Here is a 19,654-nt window from a genome sequence, read left to right on the forward strand (position 1 = left end):
CCTCTACTTACGATCATCTGTCAGCCGCGACGGGGGCGGGGTGGTGGGGAGGGGGGGAATAAGTCACCATGAGTCTCCCAGGAAGGCCAGGGAGGGGACGGAGACGGCACCGAGGGGCGGACCCCGTGCCCCTGCCCAGCCCAGAGGAGACAGACAGGTCCAAAGCCTCCCGCACCATCGTTGCCTCTTGGCGGCCCTGCCCACCCTCTCCAAGCCTCCCCCACCCCGTCCCCAGGAACGTCTTCTCGCTCTGTGCTGTGCCAGCAACCCGTGTGCCATTGCTGTCCTCAGGCCCCCACACCTCCCTGGAGGAACCCAAGCCCAGCCACACCCCTCCGCAGAAGTTGCGGTCCACCCAATCCCACCTGGAAGCCTGATCCCTGGAGATCAGGATCTCTGGGCTTTTCCCAGAAGGATTCCAGAGGCATGATCCTGGTCTCTGGATGAATGCTGACCTCTGCTTGACCTCTCTGACCTTAGATGCTCTCTGTGACCTCTGGCTGACCTCTGGGAGCTGTCTGTTCTATTGGTCTCTGATCTTCAAAGTCCATGGTATCTCCCCTCCTTGTCTCTTGATTGACCCTAAGAGCCCTCTGATGAACCCATTGACCCCTATGACCTCTGTGATCCCCAAGCTGACCTCTTTATTTTCTGGGTGATCTCTGACCTTCGTATGCCCTCTTGACCCACATGTGACCTCTATGTCCCTTAGACATCTCTTAACACTACTTGACTTCTTTGACATTTATCTATCTGACCCATGAATGACCTCTTTGATTCTTTGATGACCTTTGACCCATATGTGATCTCTCTGATCTTTGAATGGCCCCACTGACCTCTGAGCCCCAATGCCTTTGGCATCAAGTTCTCTGGGCTCCCACAGGGGAGGTGGCCCAGGAATCCCCTCTGGCCCCCTGTGGGCCTCACCGTCTGGTCAGTGAGGGGTGGCAGGACGATGGTCTTCTCCATGGTGTTCATGACCAGCTTCCATAACTCCTTTAGCACCCTCTTCAGCACCGTCTTCTCACAGATTTTGGCAAAGAGAGTCAGGCTGGAGGCGAGGGGCAAGTCTGAGAGATGGCCCAGCTGGCCCTAACCCAAAGAGCCCCTTTCCCTCAACAAATGGGCAAGGCGGGAAAATGCTCCATGGACACACAAGAGGACACAGAGCCTGTACAGGGACCACTAAATGGGGTCTGATGAGACCCCATTGATCAGAATGGTCTGATGGGGTTATGATGTGTGACACACGTGAAGAGTAAATGATGGCTGGACTGGTCAGCAGGGACCAGGCTAGAAAGGGACTCAACACCTGGGAGGAAGACCTGGGCCTTAGCATGAGGGCAGTGGGGATCCATGGAGTGCTCAAGAGAGACACAGCCAGACTTCCCTGTTCGAAAGAACAGAGTGGGCGGTAAACTGGAATAGGAAGGCTGGAGACTAGGGACTGTGAGAGGACTGGGGCCATGCTCAGTCAGAGAGGAAGGGAATGGTGGAAGGAGGGCAAACTTGAGAGGGTAAACAACAAAGAATTCATGGCATGGGGGGTGGAAGGAGACAGAATAATCCACCATGATCCATCCAGCAACTGACCCTCCCATCCACCAAATTATCCCTCCCCCTAACTTTCTTTAATGACCCCTCCATCTTTTTCCTTCCCCCCTCCTCCCTGCTTCTTCCCTCCCATCCATCCTTCTACCCATCCATCCATCCTCCATCCTCCCTCCCTCCCTTCTTTCCTTACACCCATGCATCCATCCTTTCATCTACACTTCCATTCATTTATCCTTATTTCAATCGATTGATCCATCCATCCATCCATCCATCCATCCATCCAGTTATTCATCCATGCAAATACTTACCTAACTTCATCTACCCATCCATCTGTCCATCCATCCCTCCTTTTATCAATATATCCTCCATCTAAACTTCTAAGCATTTATCTTTTAATCTACCCATCAATCTGCCCACCCATTCTCATGTCATCTATCCATCCAACCACCGTCAATTAACACATAAAAAGGACTCACCAGTCCTTCCAATCATTTACCCACCCATCTTTCCATCCCTTCATACCTCCACCCACCTACCCATCCAAACCATCCAACCACCACCCAGCAAACATGTCCTGAGTGTCCTCTCCAGGCCAGCCCTGAGTCTCTAAAGCCCCATCCCTAACCTCTTCCTGGCCATCCTAGTCCACCCAGCCTGGCTTACTTGCTGTCCAGTAGGTCCATGATGGGTTGCAGCACATTGTCAGCATCCTGGGCCACGCTGCTGCAGGCACTGGCTGGCACATTGCCCGTTCCCTTCACCTGGCTGAGGATGTCGCCCATCTGCTTGACACACTCCTCGATGTGTGGCTGGAAGCTGGGGGCACAGAGGGGAGGAGCTCAGACCAGACTCTCCAGGCCTCCCAGAGAAAGGGCCGGATGAGGCCTCAAAAGCTGACCATGGACCTTGATGTTTTATCCTGAGCATCAAGGAGCCATGGCATATAACTGAGCAGGGGCGGGGGTTGTGTATAATAGCAGAATTGGGCACTGGGCTGAGACATTCACCTGTGCTGTTTATTTCACTGCACAGTCCTACCCAGGTACTATTATTATCATCATCCCCACTTTACAGATGAATAAACTAAGGTTCAGAGAAGTTAAACGACTCACCCAAGGCTACATAGCTAGTAAGTGGTGAAGCCAGGATTGAACTCAGCTCTGTCTAACTCTGAGCCTGAAGTCTTCACCACTACATCTGCTGAGTCCCTGGATGCCCCAGGCTCAAAGGTCTGGGGGCTGCCCCCTCCTGTCTGCTCCCAGCCCTGGAGGTGTCCCCACCTGGTAGCAAACACCCGGCTGAGCTCGTCCAAGACATTGTTGAGTTTCACCTGGAGCTCCTTCAAGATGTCACTGGCCTCAGCATCCAGCTGAGGAGGGAAAAGGGACATCAGGTTAGGTTTACAGAGCATCCACACAAATGGGGCATTTTCCCATCCAACACAGGGAAAGAGATCCCAAGGGACTGGGGAGGAAACAGGCAAAGATGGTGGAGCTGCTTGCTTGGGTTAGAGGGAGTGGCTGAGCTGGAATTAATCAAGGGCCGGCAGGGATGCAGGGAAAGTGGTGACTCTGCCTGGGGCTTGCCTCACCTCCTTCCCTCCCATGGCTTCGAACATCTTCTCTAGCTGCACACGGAGCTGCTGAGTGTTGTTCATGAGGATGCAGGGCTGGGGATGCAAACAGAGCAGGGAGTCAGGGCTCAAGACCCCTCCCCAGAGCCTCCCCCATCCACTGCTAGGGACCCCAGGATGGTTTTGGGGTCTGGGTCCAGAGGAAGGTCCCATAGGGTCATTTGAGAATGGAAGACAGCATTTGGGACCAGATTCCTGGGAATGTTGGTGGGGGGTGGTTTCTGGAGATTAGCAGAGGGAAACAGGGCTCAAGTAACTTCTCCAGGGTGGGCTGGGCTTCTGGAAGTAACAGGAAGGGGGGAATTCCTGTCACACACCCATATTCTCCTACATGGGCTCAAAGCTTTACACACTTACATCCATACACCCTGAAGGCTTCATTCACAACAATCAGACAATGACACATTGAAGGCATGTGCCCTCACCTCCAGATCCCCCCAGACACACGTAGCCAGGTACATGGACACACACAGTTGGACACACAGAGACACAAGTATCAGAGCCCAGGGGAAGGCTGGAGCCTTGGGGGTGCAGAGTGGGGCTGGGAGGGGACAGGACAGGGTCCCCCACAGGTCACCACTTTCTCCTTCTCCTTGGAGCAGTAGGAGGCGAAGTCCTTGGATATGATGTCCGCATACTGGAGGAGCACATTACTGATGGTCTGGGGAGGACACAGACAGGAGGTAAGAACAGGGGCTGGGGCTGGGCAGGTCCATCAAGAGCCACTAGTGAGATCAGGGATGAACCTGAATTCCTATGAGCACTCAAGATGGACCACTTGAATGGGTGAATTCACCCAGGATGACCCTCACAACCAAGAGGAGATACCACCAAGTAAAGATGATTATTTTATGTAGACCCAGCTAAATCTCCATCATATTAACCCAGATAAATCTCCATCATATAAACCCAGCTCCAAGCATAAGCATGACTGGATCCCAGATGGAATCCCAATTCTTGCAGTCCTCAACTTCAACCCAGCCTAAAGCCAATTAGCTGGAAACTTCAACCCCAGTAGGATGGTCCCGACCTCCAAACTCACCCCAATGCCCACCCAAATTCTACATAAATCCCAACACTCACTCCAACCTCAATGCCAAATTGAATCTCAATACTAATAGTAACCCTAAACACAACCCCAACTTCAATCCCACCCTCAACCTTGATTCCAGCTCCAAATTCATCTCCAACTTAAACCACAACCCTGACCTCAACTCCAACCTCAACACAAATGTTGTCCCCAACCACAACTCCAACACTGATCTCAACCCCAACCCCAATCCTACTGATATCACCAACCCCAACTTTGACCTCAATCCCAAACTTAACCCCAATCCTGACCTTGACCCAATCCCAATTTCAACTGCAACCCCAACCTTGACCCTATCCCAATCCCTCACCTGGACTCCATCCCTAACCCCACCTGCACTCCCGCACCTTGGCAAAGCGCCTCATATAGTGCCCCACGATCTGGGGGTCAGGGCACTCGAGTTTCTTGATGATTTCAAAGCTCTGGTTGAGCTGGGAGAAGACATCCACCACGGAGCAGGAGAATAGGGCATGCTCTGAGGTCTGCTGGAACTACAGTGGGAAGGAGGCCAGGAAGGAAGAGAGGGGTCAGAGCTAGACAGCCCCCAGCATCCAGCCCTCCTGCTCTCCATGGGGAGAACCAGAGACCAACTGGCCTGGGGTGAGGCAAATAATGTGCAAGGGTGACTTAGAGGTGGACACAGAGGCTATGGGGAAGGTAGGGCTTCCAGCTCAATGATGGACTCTCATTCATTTGCTGAATGAACAAAATACTTTCAACACTAGGAACAAGATGAAGATGGTGGCCACCTTTCAGAGACTGGTTTCATCTCAAGGGCAATTTTTGACCCCATATTGGATCCCAATGGACCCCAGAGGGAGTGAGACCACTGAGGGCAGACTAGGGGCTTGATCATGGGCCAGTCTCCTCACCCCATCCTTCTTGTCTCGTTCCAGGGCCCCGTGCAGGAAATCCCGGGATACTTCCTCATTCTCGTCCAACCATTGGATGACAAAGGGCTCAAACCACCTGGAATGGAGAGCAAGGGTGGGGTCTTGCCACCTCTTGTCCCCTGACCCTCTCCTTTGCCTAGTTCTGAATGGTGCTTGGGCAGGTCCTTCTCTCCCTTGAACTCAGCCTGTGGCCTTTGGGTAGGTATCCCCCGCTTCCCTACCCCACCAGGCCTCAGTTACTTCAGTCATGAAATGGACCTCATGACACTGTTAGGGCAAGGCTCATACTTGCAGGGTTCATGGTTCAGATAAACTACCCATGGACAAGTGGATTTCCTCTCTGGGATCCCATTACCTGTACAGCAGAGGAGTATCTATCCCACAGTGCTGCTGTGAGCAGTGATTGACACAACACATAGTAGGTCCTCGGTAAATGGTGACCACCATCCTGCTCTCCAACACAGCCCGTGAGTCAGACATCCAGAGTTCAAATCCTGGCTCCGTCACTTATTGGATGTCATCTTGGGCAAGTCCTTCAGCATTAAACTCTCCATTTTCTCATCCACAAAATGGGAATTATAATGCTCCCATCTTATAGAATTGTCAAAACGATTAAATGAGAAAAGGCAAAAGGCACTGCTCAGTGCAGTTCCTGATACTTAGGCATATTAATTGGGCTATAAGAGTCCATAGTCCAATAGCTGAAAATAGAGAATACCAGGTTTGTATACCACTGTGCCCTTGATGCCCAGGGAACCCTGAGTAGGTCAGCCCTCATCTCTGGGCCTCAGTCTAGCTGTCAGTGCTACAGTTCTGGCTTGGGGAAAGGGACTTACGCAGGGTATTCAGGCACACGGTCCTTGAAGGCAGGAAGCTCTGTCACATACTCATTGTACAGCCACTTGACCTTGAAGTGTAGGTTCATGTAGTCAGCACTCTTGCACAGGCGATGCTTGTCATGCTCTGGTAGGGGAAGAATGGAAGGTCTCTACCCCCTGTCTTGGCAGCACCAGCTCTGGCCATCACAGGTGTCCAACCTCAAGCTTGAGGGTCCAGGATGCTCACAGCCTTGGAGGGGATACTACTGAGGCACAGCTACCTGCTATAGCCAGGCTAGAAGGTATGGGGATGGGCACACTCACCCTCCATGGCATACTTCATGTCCTGGGCAAACAGGTTCCACATCACTTCGGCACTGATTTTGCCCACATTCAGCTCCTGGGGAAACCTAGTCAAAGTCATGGAAGTATGAAACCTTGGCAGATGGAAGCAGGGTGGCACAGGCTGCTTTGGCCTTCCCAGCCTGGAGGGTAGTGTGGGACAGACAGAGCGTTCTGGATTCAAGCTCCCTCAAAGCCACTGACCTGCTGAGTGACTTTGAACTGAAGCCCTGCTTCTCCCTGAGCCTCCACCCATCTATCTCTCCATCCCTTCATCCATTCATTCACCCAGTCATCCACCTTTCTACCCATCCATTCACTCACCCATCTGTCTATCTATCCATCCATCCATCCACCCATCCATTTCTCCATCCAACCAGCTATCCATCCATTCCTTTATCTAGCCATTCATCCTTCCACCAATCTATCCATTCACCCACCTACTCATCCATCCATCCATCCATCCATCCATCCATCCATCCAGTCAGCTATCCATCCATTCCTTTACTACTCATTCATCCTCCCACCAATCTGTCCATCTATCCACCTATTCATCCAACCATCTACCCATCCATCTGTTCATCTCCCCATTCAATCACATCTCCATCCAGCTGCCCATACATCCATCCACCCTTCAGTCCATCCATCCCAAATCCCTGATCTTAACTGAATATCTAACTAACCAAGAGATGCCAGAGTTAGGAGCCCCTCTAGCACTCAGGGAAAAATAAGACACAACAGTTCATTCAGCTAACACAGATGAAAACTCTACAGACATATAAATCTACAAACCAAAACTGTCCATACTCACACACAATTACACAATATACAATATTGCATATTGAAGTGCATTCCACAGTTGTATGCACATATACAATATACAATTAAACCCATAGGCCACAACTATAAACAGAATTACACCCACACACAAGATACAATGCAATTTAAATGTAAAACATTTAGTAGAGTATCTAGCACATAGTAAATACTTGAGCAACACTGTCAATTGTTATTTATGAACCTACACACATATACAAAATTATATACATATGTACACGTTGTTATTCACACAAATCAACACATACAAAATACATGTCTGATTACACCAGTGATTTTATACATACACACAATTTTATGTTTATGTTTATAAATTATGCCATATTTCATTCAGGCGCAACCACACCTACAGTTGCCTCCACATACATATCATTTTATGTGTAATTAGACATGATCACCTTTACACATAAGACACAAAATTGTGCACACATACACACACACATGATGACCTCCAGATAATTAACTGCACAGATACACAACTCACTGGTTGAGGCAGGGAGTGTAGGAATTTTTGTCTTCCTCAATGATGGACACTATGAGAGTAATCAGCTTGGACCAGAAGTCAAGGTTCTTGATGCTGGGTCCCTGTTCTTCTGGGGGAACTTCTCCCTTCTTGGCCTGGAGTGGGGAAATGGAGACATTAGCCAAATGGGTCCATAGGTGGGTGCCTCAGTTAGTTCATTATTGAGGGGCAGGAGGTTAGTAAGGAAGGGGTCCCATTAACACATGGGTGGTTCAGGTAGGAGAGCTGTATGAAAAGGAACTGAATTCATGTAAACTGGCCCAAACAGGACTCATGTCCATGCAGCTCAACAAAGCTTAATTAGACTCAACTCATAAAAGTGAATAGAACTGAATTTAGTTGAAAAAAACTGAAGCCCACTAAACCAAATGGAACTGAAATGAATGTCAATCAGGCCCATTTAGATTAACAGATGGAGATTCTCAGAATTAATTCAATGAAACTGAACCTGGGCCAATTATACTGAATGTAGTGGAATTAAACTTAACTGGATTGAATTAAACTCAAATGAATTCAATTGGATTGAACCTAATCAACTCATCCAAAATCAACATCATCCTAAGTCAAAATAATGGAAATAAATTGACTTGAACTCAACCCAACCTAACTTAATCTAATTCAACTCAACTGAGTCAATCCAATCCAACTCTACCTACTCAACTGAACCTAACATACTCAGGTCAGTTCAATCCAACTTTAGTCAATCAATGAAAATGAATGTAGCTAAATTCAACTGAAATGAGTCCAACTCAACCCAATTCATTTGAACCCAACTATACCTAACCCAACAACCCAGCTCATCCTCACTCAAGCCAACTCAACCCAGTCAAGAATAACTTCAAGTCAACTGAATATAAATAAATGGATTTTTATTAAATTAAACCCAGCTTAATCCAACTCAGTTCTGCTCACTAATTAGCCAAGAGTAATTTTAAGTCACCTGAATAGAAATAAATGGAACTAAACTGTTTATAGTTGAACTAAACCCAACCCAATTTAATCCACTGTACCTCAACACAATTCAATTAAAAGTGATTTGATTTCAATGAAGAGAATGAAATAAAATATCACTAAATTGAGCTTATGTGTTATCTCCTATCTGAAGCCCAAGGTGAGGTAGGGCCCCCTTAGCCCCTACAGTCTCCTGCAATTCCTCCATCCCAGGGCTAATCACCCTAGGTTGTGAATTTCAATGTATATATATCTCTCCCTTCTAAAATGGTATGAACTCCTTGAAACCTTACTGACAATCCTGGCATTATATGTGTAGATAAAAAAACACATGTTGAAAGATCTCAAATAAATTGAGTTGAAATGACCAAAACTCAATTCTACTGAAGAAATTAAATTCAACTCAACATTTATTGAACAGTGATTCTATCCTAGGCAAACTGCATGCCAAACTCAACTAAGTTTAACTAAAACTGAATTTATTGAGCATCTATTGTATATCAGGTGCTAAGCATTTATTTACATTTTATCTAAAGATAGCATCTCATTAAATTTTCTCCTCAATTCTGAGATATGGGTTTATGACCCCATTTTACAGAGGGAGATACTGAGGCTCAGTTAAGTCACTTGAGAAGGGGCAGACCTAGGACTTGGGCCAGGGTCTGGTTGGTATCCCCTATTCCATTCTGCTTTATCTGGGGTCCTCACCGGGTCTGTCTGGTACTCCCGACTATAGAGTTCATGACAGTTGTTGAAGATGTACTCATAAGTAGAGTTGAGGCAGGCTTTCACACAGTCCTTCACCACCTGGCTGGCTCGGGGTGGGCTCTGGAGTTCTTGCACCTAGAGGGAGGGAGACAGGCACAAGTCAGCATAGCTGGAACAGGTGGTACCCAGGAAGTGGCTACAAGTGGTTATGAGTTTAAGGAAATATAGCAGTATGAAAGCAGAGGGTCATTGAGAAAGGGCACTACTCTCCAGGAGAAATGTTATTTGGTTAGGAGCTAAGAGTGCTAGAAAATGCCCGATGGAAAGCTAATGGGACTGGGTCTCCTTCTTACCTTCATCCGAAAGAAGGTGATGCTGGTGAGAAGGTCCACAGTGGATTTGAGGTCCTGGAGTCTCTCTGGGCTGCTGGCTGGGAAGTTATTCTGTTGGAAGGGAGAAGAGAGGTGGGATTATGGAAGAGGGCTGGGTAGAGGGAGACTGTCCATGGGAAATACAAGAGCCCCCCAAGTTCTAGGAAGTATGTGAGTGTCCATGAGAACAGCTTGAAGCAACTGGGGGGGGTGTCCGGTTGGATGCACCAAGCAAATTGGGTAGGTGCTGCCCACATATGTGTACACATGTCAAAGGAACACATTCCACATGTTAAGATGGGTCCTCTCATGTGCACACTGGCTGGGAGCTCTCCCCTACAGGCACAAACATGTGTAGGAGCAACCAAGTCATCATGCATGTACTTCTCACCCGATACATGGAGAGGTCGATCCGCAGGGAGTTGTGCAGCTGGTCCAGGAGCTTGACAAAGCGCTCTTTCTGAGGAGGGAGAGGAGGAGGATGGATGGAAGCAGGGACATGGGGGTCAAGTGTAGCAGCTAAAGGCGGCTACCATATTGGGTAAGTGCTTACTATACACTAAGTGTACCCCATCCACTATTGAACTGAACCATCGTGATATCTGTTTCCATTCTACAGAGGGGTAAACTGAGGCTTAGAGAGGGCAAGTGACTGGTGCAAAATCACACACTAAGTCAGTTCCAGATTGGAGACCAGGGAGTCACACAGGGTCTGACCAGCACGGGGTTGGGCTCTCCCTCCTCCCCCAGCCCCAGTCCCTGGGACTGACCCCAAAGTTGGAGGCAGCAAAGCGGTCAGATGCGGACACGTTGGTGGAGGCGGTGGTGTGCGCATAGTAGGCATTGATGTTGGCGAGCAGGGTGCTCATGACGGCGGGCACCCCAGGACACATGTACTTGGAGGAGAGGCAGGCAAAGTGGCTGGTGGGAGGGAGTGGGAGAAATTGGGCCTGGCATCCAGCCAGGACAGGCAGTGTCCCACCAGAAGGCCTCCAAGACAGCATCTGTAAGTGGCTCCCTCTAATCTTCAAACCATTCCCTCTGGCTGATTGTGTCTTCCAAGTTTCTCTCTGTCTCCTCTCTGGGTTGCCCATCTCTGCCTCTAACTCTGACTCTCACCACGCTTCAGCTCCCAGAAATGGCACTTTCCTAACCTCCAAGGGACTACAGAATGCCCACCACACCCACATCCTCTTTGGTTCCTTCTCCCAAGAATCCTTCCACCACTAGATCTGCCAGGGTCCACTTGGTGTCCCCCTCACCCCAGTTTCCTGCACCTTGCCCTCATGTCCACCCCAGCCTGCAGCCTCACGTCATGGCTTGGTAGATGGACTCTACGCCATATCGCATGGCAAATTCATCCACAATTTCCTGGGCTGTCTCATCATAGTAAACCTTCCAGGCGTCATCACCCTTGGCATCTGGGATCTTCACAACCCCATTGTTCTGCACATCTGTCACGAAGTGGAACAGGTTCTGCCACCAAGAGGGAGAAGGCATCATGAAGAGTGCATTGAGGCACAAGGGGTCAGAGATCCCAGGTCTGGGGCAGCTTACATCATCCATTTGTTTATTCATTAATTTATTCATCTACTCTTTCATCTATTCACCACCCACCAATTCATTCAACTACCAAAAATTTTACCCATTGACTCATCCATCCTTGTAACACTTCACCCACCTACCCACCCATTTACTTATCTATCCATCTACTCATTCACCCATCGATCCAGCTACCCCAAAATCCACCTACCCACTCCTCTATCCTTTCATACATTCATCCATTTATCCATCTATCCACTCATCTATCTAAACTTCCATCGGTCTGCCTGCCCATTCATTCACTCATCCACCCACCCACCCATTCATCTACCCAAAGTTTCATCCATGCACTAATCCTCTCTTTTAATAATCCAACCACACATCCATCCCCTATACCTACCCACAACTTAATCTCTCCATCCAGCAATTCATCCATCCACCCATCCAACCATCCATCACCTATTTATCTACCCATCAATTTATCCATCCATTCATCCATCATCCATCTTTCCACCCATCCACCTATCCAACTGCCCCCAAATTTACTCATCCACTTATCCATACTTCCAATAGTTTAACCACATCTGTCCGTCGACCCATCCTTTTATCCACTCATCATCTATTTGTCCATTCAATCATTTATTCATTCAACAAACTGAGTTCTCTCCAGGAACCCCCCCTGTTCAGGTCTGGAACAAATGGAAGACCTGGAGCTGGGTAGTGAGAGTCTGCCTGGAGGTCAGGGAGGGCTTCCCAAAGGAGGGGGCCCTGAAGCTGGATGAATAAAGAGTTTTCCAGGCGGAAGAAATGGCATGGGGGATAGTCTTAGAGGCCTGAGGATTGTGGATGGTGTGGCCGGAAAGAGGAAGGTGGGGCTGGGGCAGGCAGGAATTCCAGGTGGAGGCAATGTGGGAGATCATAGTGATCCCTGAAGGCAGGGAAGAGCAGTGGGCCTCACCTCATGCAGACAAGTGTACTGGACATGGTAGGGGGCCACCTTTTCCTCGCCTTTGATCTCCACACTGATGTGTAGCCGGATGGCACCTGATACAGCGGATTTGTCAGTCCGCTTGTCTGAAAAACAGAAATGGATGGCTGCATCAGAACTTTCCAATATAGGCCCGGGATATTTTAATGTATGCATGACTGTAGCCCTCCTGGACTCCCTGAGATTAAGACCTGGGTATCTTCTCGGATTGGCTCTCTAAACTTGTGCCACTCCCATTAGCCTAGAATTCGCTAGGCCCTGTCTCTTCCTTCAGCTAGGACTCCAGACCTTACTTCCTTGCTCAGGTTAAATTCCTGAGTCTGCATCTTCCTCTTTAACCAGCAGCCCTAGGCTGGGCTAGGCTGGGCTAGCCCTAGCATGGACTATCCCTGCTTCTCCCCCAGACTAGGCTCCCAGGCCCTGCTTCCCCCATCAAATCAAGATCTCCAGAATCTACTCATCTTAGACAGGGTTCCTGCGTCTGTGCCTCTCTCCTCAGACTAGGATCCCCAGGTCTTGCTTCCTGCTCCATCAGATTGGGCTCACAGACCCTGCCCCCCCCATCAGATTGGGCTCCTAGACTAACTCCTCCTGACACTCGTTCCCCAATTTGGCTCCCTGGGGCGCCCTCCCTGTCCCTTGCAGAACACCACCCATGCTCACCCAGGTTGTACCACACGTCCATCTCGCCGCTGAGTGTCCGCACCTCGATGATCGTCTGTCCCAGGAAGTCATCAGATTCCCTCTTAAACCGCTGCTTCACACGGGATTTGATGTCATCATCCTCATCCCAGACACGCACCTTGATTCGGTCTGAGGAGTTGTGACATTCACTGCAGGGCAGGGAGAGGCAGAGGCTGGGGTCAGGTGGCTGGCACAGGCTGGTCTTGGAGCCCCCTTCAGTTGCCCCAGCAGAGAGCTCCCCCTGGGGGCTCAGGGGTTCAGCCAGTCACTTACAAGTGGAAGTTCTCCTCCCACACAGGGTTCAGGTTCCCATAGATGGTTTTTGTCCGTTTCTTGGTCTTCCCAACCTGGACAGTGACATAGGGGTCACTGGATCCTGTCTTGTCCTTTGCCTGCAAGCCCTGGGCACAGACCACTGTAAGACACACAGGACAAATACAAATATAGGCTCAAGGAGTGAGGTATGCTGAAAACAGTCCCTGTCACGGGCTGCAGGTTGCTTGTTGGAGACACCTGTGACATGGCCTGAGGGCTTTGTTCTGACCACAGGAGCCCATGGGGACACCCACAAGACATAAAGGACTTGCTAGAGAGTTAACACCCAGGGAGCCCTCAGGTGATGCCGAATGGGAAGGTGCCCCAGGGCCACCCCTGGGTAGGACATTCTATACATTGTCCTGAAATCTCCAGCAGGACTGAGCTTACAGTTGCTCATGGAGTCACCTGTTTATTGGAAGCCCACCTGTTTATGTGCCTTCCCTACCTGCTCCCAGACTCATATCTCCAGCCACACTGGGGCTTCCTGGGGCCACTTCCTGGATACACATTGCCCTGAAATCCTCATCTTGGGGTCTTTCCGGGAAATTTGAATGAGGTTGGGCATGGATAAACACCCTAAGGCTCCCATCCCTGGGTAGGACCACTCTGCTGTGTGAGCTCAACACTGTCCCCCAGTGGTCCCCGAGGGGAATGCGCCCCAGTTGTCCGCAGCATTGCCTGATCATTGGCACCCTGTGTAGGGCTCCTTCTCTCCCAAGCTCACTTCTCAACTCCCATGGCATCAGCCCCCAAAGAAACAATGTGCCCTCAACTCCTCTTCTTGGGGTCTGATTCCGGGGGAGGCACCAATCAAGACTCATCCAGATAGAGTGTCATGCGCTCACATTTGGAGGCATACATGCCCACCCTGTGAGCACAAACACTCACACATATGGACATGGGAAAGACATGGACACACTCAAGTACACGCCGCAAAAGGAAGAGCCATAGGAGGAAGCACAGGGGGCTAAGAAGGGACCCTGTGCACCCCCCCCAACCCCCGCGGCCTCACCAGTGATGCTGATCTTGGCCGACCACTTGGATGTGCCGTCCAGCACGCTCTGCTTGACCGCCTTCATCTGCTGTGTATGTGCGGTCTTGGTTACCGCGAAGATCTCCTGGATGAGCTCGAAGATCTCAGGTTTGTTGCGCTCCCGGATCTTCATGCGGTCCTTGAGCACCATGATGATGTTTTGCGTCCGGTCCTCCGCCCCGTGCTTGGAGCTTTTCTCTGCAGCCCCTGCGGACGCAGACAGCAGTCACTGTCCAGAGCGCGCTCCCTCACTGGAGCGAGAACCCCAACTCCCATTCCAGAGCTTCCTCGGCTGTGGCCAAGGGTACTTTAAGCCATGGCGGCTCAGGTGACTCGCACCCCAAAGCTAGAACTGCTAGAGCTTTCTACCTGCTCTCTGAATCCTCCTACCCCTTGGACCCGTCAGTCCCCACCTGTCTACGCGAGTCCCCCCTCCTCTGAATCCCCGCTCCCTGCCAAGACCCCGCCCCTTCTCTGACTCCTCCCCCACTCTGAGCCCCCTCCATCCCGAACTAACCCGAACCCTAACCCATTTTTCTCCGGCGGAACCGCTGACTCTCAGGAAACCCATTCGTTGCACAGTTTAGCTAGTCCCTGAGTCCTGCCCCAACCCTCTCTGACCTCTGACCCTCTCACATCTCCTTTTCCCTCCTCTCGCCCCAATCCTCCGGCAGAGGAGTCCGCCCCGGTTCTTGCCCCGCCCCGCCCCCCCTCCGCGGAGCCCCGCCCCTCCAGCCCCGCGCTCACGCTGCAGGCAATCTGCGTTGAGCAGGTCCTGGCACTTCTCGTGGCACTTGACACCGCACTCGGTGCAGCGCATGCCTTGCCGCGCGATGCCCCACAGCAGCCCCTCGCACTCGTAGCAGTAGGTGGGCGTGGTGGCCGTCCACACCTCGAAGTTGTGCGGCGTCGTGCAGGAGATGGGATAGATTAAGGCTTGCAGGGTCTTCTTGTAAACGTGGTTTTTCTGAGGGGAGGGAGGGGGCCGGCATGGGGCGCTGTCCTGCCCCGCCCTCATCCCCTTGCTGAGTATAGTAAAGTCCCAGTCCCTCTCCCTGCCCCCACACTGTGGGAGCACGTTTCCTGTGCACAGATCATGTTGACAGGGTGTTGCACAATTCAATTCTGGAAACTAGATTGCGGAGAGCAGAGAGCGAGGAATGCCTGTCTCGGCCACACTCTCCTCCTCCTCCTGCAGGAACCCCCAGCCCAGCCCACCCCTCAACCAGTGGAAGGGGAGGCGCCCCACGCACCAACTCCTCGTTGTTCAAAGTGCTGGAGGCCAAGGCCGAGGTGATGCCTGCTTTTCTGGACTGGACCAGGGACTGGGGCAGGGAAATCACCCAGGGAGTACAGGGGTCGATTCACACCCATGGGGTTGTCACCACAAGCAGAATCCACAGCCATGGTTTGGGGCCACCAGCCACGGATTGAAGCCACAGCCACGAATATGAAACAGGTCACAGCAGCAGGAGCAGAGCCAGCAAAGAATTGGAAAGTGACAGAGGCTCCGGGTTAGAAGGGACCCTGGAAGGTGTGCAGTCTCACACCCCTGACTCACCCATCCCCCACCAGACTCAGGAGCTGCACTTGGCATGATCACCAGCCACAGGACAAAACTACCAGCCACTCCATGAACCAAGGTCGTGAGTCACCTGCTCTCTCCTCCACCCATAAACTGTAGGACACGGCAGGGTTCCCCCCACCCAGAACCCATGGGCTGGGGCCAGTTGAAAGATCCTAGTTGGGGGGGCAGTTCCTGGGAAGAGATAGAGACCGAAGGCCCAGGTCACCATCACTCACCATGGCCTGAAGTGTCCATGCAGCAGGCAGGGTAGAAATCAGATTACGTTAGTTCCAGAGAACACCTTGCCAGCTCCCAGTCCCAGGTCTGCCATGGGCAGTTGTATAAGTTGAGCACTGCTTATGGCAGGCCTGCTCTGCTGGGGGAGAAGAGGGCACAGGCGCTCACCAGGTCGCTCACGAGTGGAATGGGCTTCCTCTTGCGGATGTCTGGCATGCTGTCAATGATGATGAGGCCACCTCCAGGGCTGCAAGACACACACAGGGATGTCAAGGGCCCAGGCTTCCCCCTTCCTCCAATAGACATAACTTGAGGCCCGGACATCACTTGATCTCCGTGGATATTAAAGGCTGAATTATGTCTCCCAAAAAGATACATTTAAGTCCTAGCCCCTCGAACCTCAGAATGTGGCCTTATTTAGAAATAGGGTCATCACAGATATAATTAGTTAAGATGAGGTCACACTAGAGTAGGTGGGCCCCTAATCCAGTATAACTGGATCTTTATAAAAAGAGAGACAGCAATGTGACAAGAGACAGAATTTAGAGTGACACATCTACAAACCAAGGAATCCTGAGGATTGCCAGCAACTACCAGCAGCTAGCAAAGCAAGGACAGGTTCTCCCCTAGAGGTATCGGAGGGAGTGTGGGCCAGCCAACAACTTGATTTTGGACTTCTGGCCTCCAGAACTGTAGAAGAATCTATTTCTGTTGTTTTAGGCTACACATTTGTGGTAATTTGTCATAGCGGCCCTCGGAAATGAAGACACTGGACGTCAGCTTCCTCATCTGGGGAATGGGGAGATGATGCAGTTGCCCACGTTTAATGAAAATTTGAATTAAGGCAAATCTAAATAATATACTAAGATATTCATGAAACCTTTCCTTATGCTCAAAATTGGAAAATGGATATGTATATTTAAAATCTATTCTGGGGCCTCTGGGTGGCTCAGTCGGTTAAATGTCTGCCTTTGGCTCAGGTCAGGATCCCCCGACCCTGGGATCGAGCCTGCTCAGCAGGGAACTTGCTTCTCCCTCTCTCTCTGTTTCTCCCTCTCCCTCTGCCTCTCCCCTCCACTAGTGCTCTCTCTCTCAAATAAATAAAATCTTTAAAAAAATAAAATCTAGGGGCGCCTGGGTGGCTCAGTCGTTAGGTGTCTGCCTTCGGCTCAGGTCATGATCCTGGGGTCCTGGGATAGAGCCCCACATCAGGCTCCCTGCTCCGTGGGAGGCCTGCTTCTCCCTCTCCCACTCCCCTTGCTTGTGTTCCCTCTCTCACTGTCTCTCTCTCTCTGTCAAATAAATAAATAAATAAATAATGAAAATAAAATCTATTCTGGAATGGGTCACCAGGGTGGCTCAGTCAGTTAAGCGTCTGCCTTCCACTCAGGTCATGATCCCAGAGTCCCAGGATCAAGCCCTACATCGGGCTCCCTGCTTGGCGGGGAGTCTGTTGTCCCTCTCCCCCTGCTCATGCTCTCTCTCTCTCTTGCAGATAAAAAAATAAAATCTTAAAATCTGTTCTGGAAGGAATCATGTCAAAGCTGATGGGAAGAAGGGAAATGGAAATCTAGGCTACTGCTTCTTGGCAGCTTTGGTGTAGCTGGTGGATCTGAGCGAGCTCTGTGGCCTGTACAAATTCACTTTACTGAGAGCTGCTCTCATCCCAAAGAGGATTCAGGTGTGTCTCCTCTCCAGAAGCTTCCCATTGGCCACTGAGAGAGATGTCTGGCAGCCAATGACTCCGGACAAGCCCTGGGGGGGCTGCTCAGGTACCAGTGCTCCCTGCTCCATCAGGCAGAGGTGTGGCGACCCCTGAACTACGTCTGTGCTTGGCTGCATCCCCTGCCTGATCCTGCCTGCCTCACAGATTTTTCTTGAGGGCACTTCCTCCATAAATCACATGTACATCCTCATGTCAGTCCCTGCGTCCTGAGCTCCCCAACCCAGGACACCTACTCATCTGGGAGTCACAGCTTCTGTCTCTATGCCTCTGTGTACAAAGGATGTACAAAGAGAGGCAGTCACCCAACCTGCTGCTATTTTAAAACATTAATGGAACTTAAAAATATCTTTTACATCTTCTAACCTCACCACTCAGATGCCGAAGGAAAAGAAAGCCCCGAGGGCACCTGGGTGGCTCAGTCGGTTAGGCGTCTGCCTTCGGCTCAGGTCATGATCCCAGGGTCCTGGGATTGAGTCCCGCATTGGGCTCTCTGCTCCTTGGGAGCCTGCTTCTCCCTCTGCCTCTCTCTCTCACTGTCTCTCATGAATAAATAAATAAAATCTTAAAAAAAAAAAGAAAGCCCTTGGGGCGCCTGGGTGGCTCAGTTGGTTAAGCGACTGCCTTCAGCTCAGGTCATGATCCCAGGGTCCTGGGATCGAGTCCCGCATCGGGCTCCCTGCTCTGCGGGGAGCCTGCTTCTCCCTCTCCCACTCCCCCTGCTTGTGTTCCCTCTCTCACTGTGTCTCTCTCTGTCAAATAAATGAATAAAATCTTTAAAAAAAAAAAAAAGCCCCAAAATTAGAAATTTAAGAAATTAGATACGACGAATTGCTCCACATAAGACCAAGTGATTATCATTAAAGAGCCAGCAGCCACAGCAATAATCTGAGATATTTAAAAACAGAATCAAGCGGCACCTGGGTGGCTCAGTCTGTTAAGCGTCTGCCTTCGGCTCAGGTCATGATCCCAGGGTCCTGGGATTGAGCCCCACATTGGGCTCCCTGCTCACCTCTCCCTCTCCCCCCTGCTTGTGCTCCCTCTTGCTATCTCTCAAATAAATAAAATCTTCAAAAATAAATAAATAAAAATAAAATGAAAAGAGAATCAAAGCAAAAAAAAATTCACTCCACGATTACAGAGATATGCTGCAGGAAATAGGCTTCTCCTTTATCTTACATTTATTTTAGGGGGAAGTGGTCTTGAATAATGTAAGCAGTTGGGGCAAAGCATGGACCTCTTTGGACTCAGTTTCCCCACCTGTAAAATAAGGGTAGCAGGCCTCCTGTGGGTTTGTTGTGAAGATTCAGTGTGTTCTATCTTTGGCTTCTGTCTGTGGTGAATCTCTTAGGATAGTGACTACATTATTTCCCCCGATCTGTCACTCGGTCTGTCCCCTGTCTAAATGGAACCCCTTGCTGCCCTCACTGGGCTGAGGCTATGGTGTAAAGCTCTGGGGTCAACACTTCCTCCTACCCCCACAACTCCGTTACTCACCCGCCCTTGAACCACAGGGATTTAGACATCTCTCCTTCTCCTCGGGCCTGTAGGACAAACAGATATGGTCAGTGGGGCAATCTCTCCCCAGGGCAGGGTAGGCTCCCCACCCACTTTTGTCTCCCCTTTGGGCTGGGAGTCAGGAGGCCTGGGGCCTAGTCCTCACTGTGTGTCCTTAAGCTTACTCTGGGCCTCAGTTTTCCATCTGTAAAATGGGGAGAAAAGAGCTCCTCTCTACCACCAATCTCAATAGAACTTGGTCTCCTGGTCTGTCAAACTGGGGATGTGTTAGTATCACCTCCAACAAGAGCTCATGCTCTACAGTCCTGGGATTCTCAGGGACAG

At 50.5% G+C, this 19,654-nt stretch overlaps 1 protein-coding gene across 1 annotated transcript in view; it reads right to left on the reverse strand.

The window, feature by feature from the left end:
• UNC13A (unc-13 homolog A) overlaps positions 1-19,654 on the reverse strand; it is a 62,771-nt gene that overhangs the window by 16,823 nt on the left and 26,294 nt on the right. The window contains exons 12-35 of the mRNA XM_081815312.1: positions 19,310-19,356; positions 16,258-16,336; positions 16,089-16,094; positions 15,539-15,610; positions 15,033-15,252; positions 14,265-14,492; positions 13,208-13,349; positions 12,914-13,083; positions 12,221-12,336; positions 11,033-11,196; positions 10,491-10,641; positions 10,112-10,180; positions 9,703-9,792; positions 9,350-9,484; positions 7,652-7,785; positions 6,313-6,398; positions 6,007-6,133; positions 5,150-5,246; positions 4,625-4,768; positions 3,765-3,848; positions 3,146-3,223; positions 2,835-2,923; positions 2,218-2,370; positions 928-1,051 (exon numbers count right to left, since the gene is read on the reverse strand). Of these exons, the coding sequence (XP_081671438.1) occupies positions 928-1,051; positions 2,218-2,370; positions 2,835-2,923; positions 3,146-3,223; positions 3,765-3,848; positions 4,625-4,768; positions 5,150-5,246; positions 6,007-6,133; positions 6,313-6,398; positions 7,652-7,785; positions 9,350-9,484; positions 9,703-9,792; positions 10,112-10,180; positions 10,491-10,641; positions 11,033-11,196; positions 12,221-12,336; positions 12,914-13,083; positions 13,208-13,349; positions 14,265-14,492; positions 15,033-15,252; positions 15,539-15,610; positions 16,089-16,094; positions 16,258-16,336; positions 19,310-19,356 (2,805 nt within the window). The remainder of the gene's footprint in view (positions 1-927; positions 1,052-2,217; positions 2,371-2,834; positions 2,924-3,145; positions 3,224-3,764; positions 3,849-4,624; positions 4,769-5,149; positions 5,247-6,006; positions 6,134-6,312; positions 6,399-7,651; positions 7,786-9,349; positions 9,485-9,702; positions 9,793-10,111; positions 10,181-10,490; positions 10,642-11,032; positions 11,197-12,220; positions 12,337-12,913; positions 13,084-13,207; positions 13,350-14,264; positions 14,493-15,032; positions 15,253-15,538; positions 15,611-16,088; positions 16,095-16,257; positions 16,337-19,309; positions 19,357-19,654) is intronic.

Source organism: Leptonychotes weddellii, chromosome 1 (genome assembly GCF_054177405.1).
Source record: "Leptonychotes weddellii isolate Sample4059 chromosome 1, ASM5417740v2, whole genome shotgun sequence".
NCBI classification, from domain to species: domain Eukaryota; kingdom Metazoa; phylum Chordata; class Mammalia; order Carnivora; family Phocidae; genus Leptonychotes; species Leptonychotes weddellii.